Here is a 14,379-nt window from a genome sequence, read left to right on the forward strand (position 1 = left end):
CAAGGAAACTAAGTATTTTAAAGTGTCTCCATCAACAAAATGAAAAGGCAACCTACTGAAGAAAGAAACTATTTATAAATCATGTATCTGATAAAGGGGTTAATATTCAAATATATGGAGAACTCATACAACGCAGTAGGAAAACAAACAAACAATCCAATTAAAAATGGGCAGAGGATCTAAAAAGACATTTTTCTAGAGAGGACATATAGATGGCCAACAGGTACATGAAGAGATGCTCAACATCACTGATCATCAGGGAAATACAAATCAAAACTACAATGAAATATCACCTCACACCTGTTACAATGGTGTTATCAAAAAGACAAGAAATAGGGAGGTAGTTGAGGTAGAAGAGGTCAAATATGTGGTGACAGACAGAAATCTAACTATGGGCAGGGAACACATAATGCAATGTATATATATGCCTTACTATTGAATTGTATGCCTGAAACTTATTGGATTTTGTTAACCGATGTCACCATAAACAAAAAAAAAAAGACAAGAAATAAGTATTGGTGATTATGTAGAGAAAAGGGAATGCTTATGCAGTGTTGCTGAGCCACTATGGAAAACAGTATGAAGTTTCTTCAAAAAATTAAAGAGAGAACTACAGTATGATCTACCAATTTCACTTCTGAATATTTATCCAAAAAAAAAAAATGACAATAATAACTTGAAAAGATATCTGCACCCCCGTATTCATTGCAGCATTATTCACAATAACCAATATATGGAGACAGCCTAAGTGTCCATCGATCGATAAATGGATAAAGAAAATATGGTATATGTATGTGGAATATTATTGAGCCATATAAAAAAAATGAGACCTTGCCATTTGCTACAACTTGGGTGGATATTATGCTAAGTGAAATAAATCAGACAGAGAAAGAAAAAAAATATGATCTCACTTATATGTAGAATCTAAAATACAAAAAAAAATAATTAAGCTTATAGATTCAGAAAATAGAGGTGGAGAGAAATGGTATGGGCAGAATGGGTCAAGGTGGGTAAAAAGGGTACAGACTTTCATTTATAAAATTATTAAGCCATGGGGTTGTAATATACAGCATAGTCACTATAGTTTATAATATTGTGTTGCATACTTGAAAGTTGCTGAGAGAGTAGATCTTAAAAGTTCTCATAATAAAAAAATTCGCTCTATATGGTTACAGATATTAACTAGACTTATTGTGGTGATCATTTCACAGTGTATACAAATATCTAATCATTACATGGTATGGTGATATTTGGATTTCTGGAAAGAAACACAAAGAAATTAGAAAGCCAAGAAACTGTTTTGGACCTTCATAGAAAATAACCTAGTACCTATTTATACAGGTGTTAGTACAAAAGTATTAAATAGGAAACTGAGTTCAGGGATTTTTGTCACCTGGTTTATACTAAAGTTAAAATGGAATATGAACCAGTATCTGAATGCTATTAAAAAAATATCAGCACTCTTAGGAGAACCACATAATAAAATGTGTATTAACAGTGGCTATGGAAAGGCTATGCTGTTACTAGAAATTTAAAAGAAAATTTCAAAATAATGTTCTAACTTTTGACTTTGAAGCAGTTATCCATTTTGATTTTTTTTCACTTTCACTTCATTTTTGAATGTCATGAAATTTCCATCATGGTTGACTAAAAATAACAGAACAACACTATTTTAGTGCTGACAAGGTTAGAGACGTAAATATTTTTAAAGGGTTAAAAAAAAACTAACCTATCCTTCATGATGAAAGGTAAGAAGTCAAGTGTTATTTACAAAGCTCATTTCTCATTCACTTTTGTGTTTGGGGCTTGTTTTCAGGAGAAAGGACTCCCGTGGAAGATGGAACTCGTCTGTTTTCCAGAGTGTGTTTCCAAGCCCATCAATGAAATATGATACTGCTGCTCTGTGTTGATATGCTTGAAGAACACCTACTTATTTGCTGGCACCTTCCATCCTACGGAAAGCATGGTCTTCTCCGCGGTGTTGACTGCGTCCCATACGGGGGCCACCAACACAACGTTCGTAGTCTATGAAAACACGTACATGAATATCACGGTCCCTCCGCCGTTGCAGCATCCGGGAGTTGCTCTGCTGCTTAGATACAGTTTTGAAACCATGGCTCCCACTGGGATGAGCCCCATGACAGTGAATAGCACAGCTGTACCCCCGACACCAGCAGTTTATAAGAGCCTAAACTTGCCTCTCCAGATCATCCTTTCTGCTATAATGATATTTATTCTGTTTGTGTCTTTTCTTGGGAACTTGGTGGTTTGCCTCATGGTTTACCAAAAAGCTGCCATGCGATCTGCCATTAACATCCTCCTTGCCAGCCTGGCGTTTGCAGACATGTTGCTTGCAGTGCTGAACATGCCCTTTGCCTTGGTAACTATTCTTACTACCAGGTGGATTTTTGGGAAGTTCTTCTGTAGGGTATCTGCCATGTTTTTCTGGTTGTTTGTGATAGAGGGAGTAGCCATCCTGCTCATCATTAGCATCGATAGGTTCCTTATTATAGTCCAGAGGCAGGATAAGCTGAATCCATACAGAGCTAAGATTCTGATAGCAGTTTCTTGGGCGACTTCCTTTTGTGTTGCTTTTCCTTTGGCTGTAGGGAACCCAGACCTACAGATACCTTCCCGAGCCCCCCAGTGTGTGTTTGGGTACACAACTCATCCGGGTTACCAAGCGTATGTGATTTTGATTTCTCTCATTTCTTTCTTCATACCCTTCCTGGTGATACTGTATTCATTTATGGGCATACTTAACACCCTTCGGCACAACGCCTTGAGGATCCATAGCTACCCTGAGGGTATATGCCTCAGCCAGGCCAGCAAACTGGGTCTCATGAGTCTACAGAGACCCTTCCAGATGAGCATTGACATGGGCTTTAAAACGCGTGCCTTCACCACCATTTTGATTCTCTTTGCTGTCTTCATTGTCTGTTGGGCCCCATTCACCACTTATAGCCTTGTGGCAACATTCAGTAAGCACTTTTACTATAAGCACAACTTTTTTGAGATTAGCACCTGGCTACTTTGGCTCTGCTACCTCAAGTCTGCGTTGAACCCACTGATTTACTACTGGAGGATTAAGAAATTCCATGACGCCTGCCTAGACATGATGCCCAAGTCCTTCAAGTTTTTGCCACGGATCCCTGGTCACACAAGGCGACGGATACGACCCAGTGCTGTCTATGTGTGTGGGGAACATCGGACGGTGGTGTGAAAATTGGAACTGCCTGACATTTTGGATGATGGTTGTTCTTTATCTGACTTTGAATTTTTTTCTTTCACATGGTTTCTCTACTTATACTTTATTATTTTTTAAATATAGGATTTGTTTGTTATGTGTGTGTGTACAGTATAAAGGGAGAATAGTGACTAGTTATAACTCTGTTACCAAGGATACACAATAGGGAAGTGATCACAGATGTTAACCTCCAGAGTTCAAGAGAAATCCTAGATTTAGGATGAGGAGATGCTTTTTTCTTTCTTTGATTAATTTTGTTTTTGAAGTAGGAATCAGGATTGTGTTATACTGAGCCTGCAGCTACACTGAAATGTAGGCGTTCTGTATGCTGCTAAGGTATGCTTAGTTGAGTTTATTAATTTTTTTTTTCTGGAAGACACTGCTGCTTTTTGCCATCACGTTGGAGCCAAAAACCACATACATCTCAGTAGATAAATATTTACTTTTATTTAAAAAAATACAACCCGAGGGGGTTAGTGACATTTTAAAGGTCATTAATATTTACTTTGGTGCACTTTAAGAAACAATGAACTAAATCATGTTTTTCAGAATTGTTTTTATAGAAGACATGTTGTGCTTTAGGAATTGCGTTATTTCTAGGAAGATAGTGTTTTTAAAATGTTTTATCTGCATGTACAGTTTTAAAGGAGAGAACATAAAAGTATAGAACTTTTTCTAACCACAATTGCAATTCTTTAGAGCAATAGGGCGAAGTCGAGGCGACAGAGCACCCTTCAAATTTAAATGGGATTCAGTTAAGAGGGCGGCCAGTGCAGGCTGTGGTGATTCCTTTTACTCAAGGGTTATCACTGAGCCCAGCGGCGAGAAAGGCCTACCATTTATTGAACACCTACCATTTGCCAGGCACTGTGCATCATTTTATTCTCACAGCTTCCTGTGGGGTAGGTATTATTTCTTCTTTTTTACAGATAAAGAAAGCAAGTCTCAGAGAGACTAAAATCCTGCCCACGGTTAGTGATAGAGCTGGGATCTCAAAAATCTTTGGAGACTGTGCTGTTTCACTGTGCCACACAGATACATCATTCAGGTTTAGATGTTTCATAGTCAAGAGGAAACTTTGCATATCCTTTAATGTTTTTAGACTAAAATCTTTTTAAAAATGCATCATTTTTTAATTACTAAAAGAAATGTGAAACCATTACAGAAAATCTGGAAAATATAAAAATAAAATCATTCGCAACTGCCCTTCTAAAGTGGAGCTTTAAAATCTTAGATAAATAAGGCTATGAGGAAATAAGGCTATGAGGTGATTTTTTTGGATTACAAAATGAATGACTGATAATTATGGAGAAGTTAAATACAGCTGTCTGTAGCCCTCAGCCTTGAAGGTTCGTAGGTTTCTAGTTGTCTAGCCATTTCTAAATGTTGTAAGGCAGAACAATGTTGTTGCCCAGTGCTTGCCCATAGCAGAGCTGGAGGTTGTGTATGTGCTCAGGGACGAGTTTCCAACAAAGAAGCAGAGGTAAGCCCTGGGAGGAGTGTAGAGCAAGTCGTAACAGGGCATGTCTGATGTTTCAAATTATGTTTCTCTTGCAGATGATCTGCCCCGCTAGGTGCATCCAGACCCTTTGGTCCACTTCTCTCTGTAACTACTGATACACTTTATAAAACAGCCAACAGGGATGGGGCTGCAGGCTAAGGCCATAAAGGCTCAAAGTGGAGCCTCTTGGCTACATCATGGGCTTTCGAAATAGGTATATTAACCATAAACAGTTTTGGACTTGTAGCATTTTTTTCAGAATTTTAGTGCTTTGTGAACCAGTGGGGAAAATAAGACTGTTTCTTCAGTGGTACAACCAGAGAGTTGGATTAGATACACGTAAGATCTGGCCCAACTCTGATGTGCTTTCCTTAATGTGAGAGTGGAGATTTTCGAAGAGCCCAGCTGACGTCAGCCTTGCTCCTTGGTCTCTAGTATTACCTCTTTAGGTTTTATTTCCTTAGCTATTTCCTAACACGGAGTGTCTGAAGAGCATGGGACACAGTATCAGGAATTAGGACTTTGGAAGGTTGACGGCATCACAGAAGACCTGGAAATTCTGCTCTTAAGGCAGTTGTAATGGTGTTACAACTCATTTTTCAGTTAAAGGACTTATTTGGGACTCAAGCATATTTCACATGTGGTTTTGGGATCATTTTCTGATGATAGTCACCTACCTCTTTGGTTTCTAGTTCATGTTATTCACAAGTAAAATTGTTGTGTCCATAGATATCATAGAGAACATAAACAATATAGTAGATGCTAGTAACGCACGGAAGTGTATCATGCTTTCCATTTTCAATATAAACTGAATTTCAAGCAGATATTAATAAGTATATTTGGAAGCAGACTTTCTCTAAGGAAAGTCTCTAAGCATGCTCTGTATTCATCTTACATATTGGCAAGAGTCTTGAAACTCCTTTTTGATTGGAGTTGAAACTGAGCTTTGTTATCTTTGTTCTTTTTTTATGAGCGACCCTTAGGTACTTTTTCGCTGCTCTGTAGGCAGTGCATCATTTGGTGAGGGCTCTGGAGTGCCTGCTGAGATGCTCGGTGCGTGTGAAGAAAAAGAAGAAATGGACCTTTGTGTGAATTCAGCAACACCGAACACCAGTTCTCTTTACACTGGATAATCTTGATTAGATGACAGTTTACAAATCATTTTGAACATTTTTTATTACATAGACAATTTGAAAGCTCTTTTTAAAAAAGTACTATGGGCTACCTTTGAAAAATTTAGGTGCAGAATTATTTGTTGCCTATTTCCCTATATTTTCTTGAGGGAAAAAAAGTACCACTACTTACTATCACTGCTGACTGACATAATCAGAAATGTTTTTATTTTTGTTGTTTTTCTGGCTAATAAGTATGAAGCATGAAAGAGATAGTGAAATCTTTGTGGTTAAAAGAAAGAGTCAAAAGAAATCCCCAATAGTCTGGAGTAGCGATATTCAAACTTTAATAGGAATATGTTTCTAAGTATTTCCATGGGGGCGCTTCTTAACAATGCAGATGCCCAGGGCCCCCAGAGAATCTGGGGTTGGGCTCAGGAATGCACACTTTTATTTTGTGGAGCACTCTGCCTGATGCAGGTGAGCCCTGGGGCACACTTAAAAAACACTCCTGTTGAAAATATACCCATTTCGATATTGTCTGTTTTATCCAAAAATGTTTGTTTTGTGTTGGAATCCATTATCTCTTAGTGCATGGATAATCCACATCCAGAGGAAAATCTATGTATCATTGTGCCTGATTTGCTGCCACGTGTGTTAGTGCTGGATCTTGCCAGTGTTAGCTTTACCTTCTTTCAACTGGCAAAATTCTGATAAACTATCTCATTTCACAGTAGAGCAAAAAGAGTGACTTAATATTTGAAAGTCATGGCTTTCTGGAGTCTAATTCCTCTAACGTCTTCTTTTCTCCTAGAGAGATATCTTTATCGTATGTAAACTCCTGAAGAGTAAGAGGGGAATGTAAAGATTCGTCTAACACCTGTTGCTCTGCTTATGCCAGTTGTGTTCAGTGGAAGCATGAAGAAAATAAAACGACCCTTTTAATCCATGTATTTTGGTTGTTAACAAAATTATTTAATTTTTTCTTGATCTTTGCTTTTGTTTACGTGAAATGTTTATGTATATATCATAGAAAATTTTTTCACTTGCTTGACATTTTATTCTGCCATGATTTTTCAGTTTAAGTTTAAAGGACTGCTTAATTCAAATTCATTTTCTCAACCATAGTCCTGCTAAATTGCCTTCATTGAAAACTCAGTTTTATAATAAAAATATAAAAGCACATGTTTGTTATTACAGGAAATGGTAATACATTTACTATATATTGGTACTAGTACTTTGTAATTAAAATTAATTTATTTTACAATAGTACCTGACCTGTATGGGAAAAGAAACTACTTTGAATTTTGGATTGTTAATGTTCAGAAATCAAAAAGTGTGGTTATTTGTGTATATTCTTATTAGAACCAGGAAAAATACTCCCAGTAACAAAATAAATAAATATTTAACATTTCTAAAATTGGAATTTAGTTTAAAGGACTACTTCATCTTATTTTTAAAAAATTTGTCATGAATAATACTTTCTGTTAAATTAAAATCTGAGTTTAGTTTCAAACCCTGCTTTTTTGGGGGTTCTTATTTTCAAATGAGCTCTCAAAGCCTATGTGTGTGTAAGTGTATTCTAGTTTTAGAAGTTCTCAGGGTAATTAAGGATGAAATGAAACTTGGCAAGAGATCATTAGTATTTAGAAACAGTTTTAAGAAATTCTGTCTAGAATAGTTATGAAAATTTTACTACTGAGTCATTTAAAATTAGATTGTCACTTGGCGAAGCAATGACAGCGTCTGCTCCTATTTTGACAAAATGACTTCATACTGTGCTTCTATTTCTAAAATCCAGTGCCAGTCTAAATCCACTTTTAAATCCATAGGAAATATTTATTTGTATATAAGAGTTTCAGTTTTTTTTGTCAATTAGACATAGGGTTTTATTTTCTTTTTCACTCATATGCAATAGCTAAATATATTTCTTCTTTTTTAAGCTATAAAAGAAGGTTGTCATTGAATCTACATTTGACAGTTCTTTCTGAAATGGAAAGGTAAGAAAGATATAGCAAAATAGAGGAACATGTTGAACTAAAAGCATTTTCACATCTATCATGAAAATAATGAACTACACTCCTTCATAATAAAAAGAACCTTTAGGAGCAGTTTCTACCTTAAATCTCAAGATGCAGTCAGATTAATGCAAAAAGAAAAAAGAAAAATTTCCTGGCTATATCAGTGTTTAATCAGAGAAGCAGAACCAGTAGAAGATATTTATTAAGAGATTTATTGCAAGATTTAGCTTACACGATTGTGGGGCCAGCTAGGCAAATCTGAAACACAAAGGTAGAGCAGGCTGGAAATCGCAGTACAATCTTAAACTGCTGTCCATGGATGGAATTTCTTCTTCCTCAAAGAAGCCTCAGTTTTGCTTTTAAGGCCTTTCAACTGGTTGAATCAGGCCTACCCAGATTATCTAGGATAATGTCCCTGAATGTGAACTGATTATGGACTTTAATCATATCTATGAAATGTCCTCACAACAACACTTAGATCACAATGATGATATCCAAATTTAATATATAATAAAATTCTTCTATGATGCTGTAGAGATAGTCCAGAAAATTCAACAAGAAAATAAAACAACCTTTATAATCTATGTGTTTCAGTTGCTAACGATTTTTTTTTTCATCATATAAATCTGTGTCGAGGTTAATAAAATGCCTAAGATAAGTTTGTTGCAGAGAACAGGATACACATTCTGATTACATTATATTCAGATTCATGTAGTCACAGGGGACAATATTTATCCTTGGTTTTCTCTGTATCCATTTTGAAATGTCTCAAAAGAATAATAATTGATCAGATGATGCCTTTTAAGGAATTTGAAAGCATTTATAGTCTTAACATGATTAACTCTCAGCATAAAAGCATGCAAATTTTTATAATAGTAATGATGGGTGCCATTTTTAAGCCACTTGTTGTAGTCAAAATATACTTATTCACAGTGTTTTCTCCTCTTTCCAACTGAGGAATCTATGTTCCCAAGAGACTAAGTAACTTTTTCAGGCATAGCTTGGATTCAAACCTAGGCCTAATGCCAAAGTTCATATTTTTCTAGGTGATCTTGCTCCTATTATCTATCCTCTGACAACTGACCTGAGTCGCTAGTCAGAAGAGCTTACTAAGCATCATACTGGGTGATGATGATTCTCCATGCATTATATAATAAATAATAATAGCAGCAAAACCTATACACAAAACATGTCGGTTTGTTCTTAGTTTCAAGTCATTAACTATATTTGGCCAAGTCAAGAAACAGGCTGTCAAGCCCCTGGGAGCCTTGGGCACACCATCTCTGATATCATAGAATTTGCCGACTATAGCTGGAATTTTAAGGACATTTCAACATCCAGGAGCTTACTTTAAACTGCATAGATCCCAGAACCCCTTTTGGAAAGGTCATCACCCTATTGCATAATTGTGGTTCAATTATATAATGATTTGTCTGAATTATTGGGCTTTATCTATAATAGCCAAGACCACTTGGGAGAAGAGGTCAAGGTGATGAAGTCAGAAGCCCCAGAGCCCTTATGTCAGCTTCGATACTCCTGCTGTATCACCAGAACTCATTCAGCCTGACATAAAATGGCAGTGTTTAAAGATACCCATTAACTTATGATTGGTAAAGTAATTAGAATTGCTTAATCAATTGAATATACAAAAGAAACCAAAAGCTGTACCAAAAAACTCTGTTACTGTAATTTATTATATAGTTTCGAAAATGATGGAAAAATAGTTTTAATTCTATAATTTATCTTACCATCTGTTCTGTGACAGTACCTCTGTTAGAGGTTTTCAAAAACATTATACACTAATAGGCAGATGAACAAACAGTTTTAGAGCAATTAAATGACTTGCTCAAATTCTTGCAGCGATGAGAAGGTAGAGCTGGGATTCAAACACAGCTTGACAGCTCCCAACTTTAGATCTCTTTCCATTTTACTTCAAGTCAGTGAGATTTTACTGTCAGAAAATGATCTGGAAAGTATCTCACAGAGAGTAGTGGTTCTCAAAAGTCTGGAAATAGATACCTAATAGGTACATTTTTATGAATAGAATAGAATGTTTACATTTTTAAGGAAATAATTTTTTTTTTAGTTCCTCCCCCAAGCTCAACCACTAAAAAACAGCCGAACTTATGGGCAAAGGACTATGTATGGCAGGTCAATGTGACAAGGCCAGGAATTGCTGTTTCCCAGTGTGTGGGAAGCATTGTAATCTGACAGAGATGTGATGACAGCTCCTTACCCCCAAAAAAAACCCCACATCAGCTAGGTCTTGATTTCTAGCCCCATTTTTCCCCCAAGTTCACATTTTTCTGTGCTTGTAATTTACTGGTTCCCCAGCACCTGCTAGACTTTTGAGAGTAGTGGTTCTCAAAAGTCTGGAAATGGACTTTTGATGATAGAATCTTGGTGATAAAAATCATAATGGACTTACCCAAACCAAGTAGGTTCTAAGTGGCAAGATCTGAGGCCAGTTCCCAGATCTTTAGTCTCCAAGTCCAGTGACCTGCCTATTATACAAACCAGTTTCTTTGATTTGTGGGAGAAGGTAATGTGGGGGTTTTCTGACACTGCATCAGGGCCAGTTTGGGGGACAAGTGTGTAGAGTGGATAGGGCTGCTAAATTTTTATTTTCTAAACCTGGCAACCCTAAGAATGATGCATGTATGTACATAATTTTTTGACCCTGTGAGGTACAAATTGTGTTATAGAGGAGGTCCTCTGTTTCTCTTATTTATAAAGCTGATCTGTGACTATATTTTGTGATCTTGACTAACTATACTGGGGTTCAGGCTTCAAAGGGTAAAGGGAGGAGATAGCTCATGGTATACCTGGAGGAGCACAAATACAGATAGACTGATAACAGCAAATAAAAGGTATGTTTCTTTAACTTTTTTGTTAATCTCAGTTTGTTTATAAATGAATTATGATGGTGATATGGACAAAATGGCATCAAGGAGGTTTTGAATGGGAAAAGTTTTAAATTGCTAGAATTTGACATCTATATGTTGAATGTCATTTGAACACTTGCAACAGAAATTCAGAGTTTAAATCACTTTCATTATAATTTTGGCAGGACTGGGAACACATTTTTTTTCAGCTGTTCTTCCCGATGGGAGCTATAAATAGCTTTGGGGAAGTATATAATTATCTCAAAGTAAAAGCTAAAGATAAAAAGCTGCTTGAGATTTTAAGAGAACATTTAATAGTTATTATTATGTAACATTTATTAAGTATGCTCACTGTGCTCATTGTCTTTCCCAGGAAGAAACTTGAAATAAAAAGTCAATCTAAGATGTCACATATATAAATAGACTAAAAGATGTATTAATATGATGCCAGAACAAAGGGTTGGTTCAATAAAAAGGCAATTTAGGAGAACAAAAAAAGACAGGCAAATCAGTGTAGTATCATATATAAATGAAGAAAACTTGTATTTAGTAACAATTTTTTAAAATACAGTTTAAAATAAAGAGAGATAATTGATTAAAACCTGTAACATGGTGTATGCATGGTTTTGGCAGCTAGCTCAGACTTTTACATATAAAAGTTTACTTCGTTCAGTGAATAAATAATAAGTTTTAAATATTAAGTACAGATTTATTGTTGGCTGAAGCAAGGTGTTATGAATAATTATTTCATTCATCAGCTCCTGGCTGACTGTTACTGTGTTTAAAGCTTGTAGAAATTCACAAATAAATAATCATATGCATGGCAGTCATCATTTATTTGATGCCTGCTAGATGATGCAAGTACTGTATCTATATAAATATATAATCTCTAATTCTGATAACTCTAGGAGGTGAATGTTACTCTATTTTACAAATCCTCCAAGGCTCCAAGTGGTTAATTGAATTTTAAGAAGCTGTGAGACTCATAAAGTGGGGATACAAGAATTAAAACCCACATCTGAATGGTCACTGAAACAGGCTTTTTTCACATTGTAGTATCATCTGTCAAACCTCTTATCTATGCTTTTCTGTTTCTTTCACCTTATTTTTCTTCCATTCATGAAGGATTTTCCTTTAGGATCTGATCGTCCTACACAACCTAACTTGGACTTTATGATTCACCCTGTTGCCTCTGGTTCCGCCCTCAGCTTGTCCTCACCATTCCTATGGTCTCCTGGCCCCAGGCTTTGCTGATCTGTCTACATTATTCATCGCATCTTCATCTTGGTATACATACTAGTTTCAGCATTGCTAAATACTTCTCAGCACTGATAATTTGCATAGATGCTGTCCCACAAGATAAAATATGAATATTCTCATCATTGCCTGAAGTCATGCATTTCTCATTTGCTGCAAGCGAGAAGCACAGGAAATGAACTGAAGATCCTTATTAAGCATTGTTGGCCCTTGTATCCTCAGACAACTTCGAAATATAGGCAGAAATACTTCAGGCCAGCTGGATACCCAGCTCCCGAAGGCCAAGGCAAATGGAAGACTTTTGAGATCTAGAACTAAATAAATGCTGGTATTTTGTATTGGGGTTCTACCTAGGAAGGTGTTCAGATGTGACTACTAGAAAGGCAGACAAGATTTTGGTAGTGGAGAGGGACTCAGGTTGATGAAGTTCCTACTCAGACCATTAACCCAAAGCTGGATACTGCTTTCTAGGAATGTTAACGTGGCCAAGAGATCATGGAATGCCTGGAGTCATGTGGCTCTTGTCTTGGAGTCCTAGAGTCTCAGAAGCTGTGCTTTATGGGAATTTGCCCCTTTCTGCAGTCCAGATGCTCATCTGGGTGCTTTCAATTCACTCCTACAGTGGAGCTGATAAACAGTGGTATTATGGAGTTAAAGAGTTAGGAATAACAACGGAGCAAAAACAGCACTTCCTTTTTTTTCTGGAAAAGGTTAAAATCTAGGCATGGTGAGGGCTTGGAAGTGGAGCATCCAGTGTCTGGCAGCAGCAGACCAAGGTTAAATTAAAAACAACAACAACAACAACAACAACAACAACAACAACAAAACAGCAGGAAATGAACAAATCCTGAGGAAAGAGTTTTGCAAGAATGAAGCCAGTGGGTAAAGACTGTGGAAGCTAATGAGATGCAGAGCTGGCTATTGAAGATGGGGGCTGATGTCTGGATTTACACTGTTCCTTTACATGTTTAGGCCTCCCTCTATTAGCACCTGAGGAAATGGACCTTTGTTACACCATGTGCCCAGGAGATTTACCCCATATTCAGGCCCAGCTTCACTTTGACAGACTTAGCAGGAAAATTTCCCCTGACACGGTCTAATGCCCCAATTTCCTATGCCACTGATGAACTCTGTACCCTAGGCTCTGAAATTTACGGGAGGCAGAATGAGTGATAACCTTGATATTCTGGCAGAAAAGGGAGAAAAATAGATGGACAATCTCATACTCATGACCAGCCAGACCCCTCCTGAAGCATCATACAGGATTTCTGGAAGTGTTTCAGGCCATATCAGGTCATACTAGCTTGGCAGCAAGTGCCTCTACCACCATCTGCCACCTCTATTGGGGTGTCAGTCAGCATGTTGCTGTCTCTTATTCTGGTTGCTGGCACAGGTTTTATTCAGGAATAATGAGAACCTGAGTTTCTGATATCGAGAAAGCTTTCTAGACACATAGGCAATTTATTAGTTTAGACTATATTTCAAATGTTTGTATGTATATTTATATATGTGTAATAAGCCCATTTGGTTTATTAAAAGTACAGAGCCCCAGCGAAAACCTACAGAATCAGAATATTTAATAAACAGTTTGATTTGTAGCGTGCTTTGCAGGGGGTTCTCTTCTGTTCATTGCTTTCCATGGCTACAACTCAGTTAGGTGTTGGGGAGAATGAGCTATCTAATAGTATTATCTTGGAGAAGTCTACTTCGGGTTTGTAAAATTTTAGAGTCCTGGGTTTTGATTTAGAGCTCAAACAAAGCAATTTTCTAAACAGCTTATGAGGGTTGCCACCCTCCCCCATCTCCCTTTTCATTCACTGGATTCTATTTCATTCACTGAGCTAGCATTCTAAAGTCTGACATCATATCAAGACATAGTTTTTGATTCTGAAACTGGGCATGGTAATTTTAATCTCTTAGTGGCTAGCCTTGCCTTAGCCTCAGATATTGGCTCATGTACTTGTCTCTAAACTGAATGGTTCCCTTTTGGTCTCTTCCTGGAGATAAAATTAAACGATAGGTGTGGTAGGAGTCACCAGAAGTTTACCCTTGCTCCTAGGCTCCATCCCAGCTTCTTCTTTGCAATTAGGTTAGTCTTTCTCTTTATTAGTCACTCCTGGAGTGCATAACAGTAGATAGTTGAGTGGAAAAATATTCCAATTTTGTCTTCTGGAATGACTTCTTCCTGCCTTTCCTGGCATGAACCTTAACTGACAACAAAGCATTCCATTTTCTAACCCTTGATTTCATTTCATTGTATTTTTAGCCATCTCAGATTGTAGGCCCAAGGCAGAAATGGTCTCCATTAGCAAATTCATAATTTTCTTTCCTTTCTGCTTGCAGATGGACCAATTTT

At 36.9% G+C, this 14,379-nt stretch overlaps 1 protein-coding gene across 2 annotated transcripts in view; it reads left to right on the forward strand.

Annotated features, from left to right (window-relative positions):
- The window catches only part of GPR63 (G protein-coupled receptor 63), a 53,436-nt gene extending 39,810 nt beyond the window's left edge, over positions 1-13,626 (forward strand). For both annotated transcript variants that reach the window (XM_039852973.1, XM_039852972.1), the window contains one exon: positions 1,817-13,626. In XM_039852973.1, the coding sequence (XP_039708907.1) occupies positions 1,964-3,223 (1,260 nt within the window). In that variant the 5' untranslated portion in view covers positions 1,817-1,963 and the 3' untranslated portion in view covers positions 3,224-13,626. The remainder of the gene's footprint in view (positions 1-1,816) is intronic.
- The last annotated feature ends 753 nt before the right edge of the window (positions 13,627-14,379 follow it).

The sequence above is a fragment of the Pteropus medius genome, unplaced genomic scaffold (genome assembly GCF_902729225.1).
Source record: "Pteropus medius unplaced genomic scaffold, Ma_sr-lr_union100, whole genome shotgun sequence".
Taxonomy (NCBI): domain Eukaryota; kingdom Metazoa; phylum Chordata; class Mammalia; order Chiroptera; family Pteropodidae; genus Pteropus; species Pteropus medius.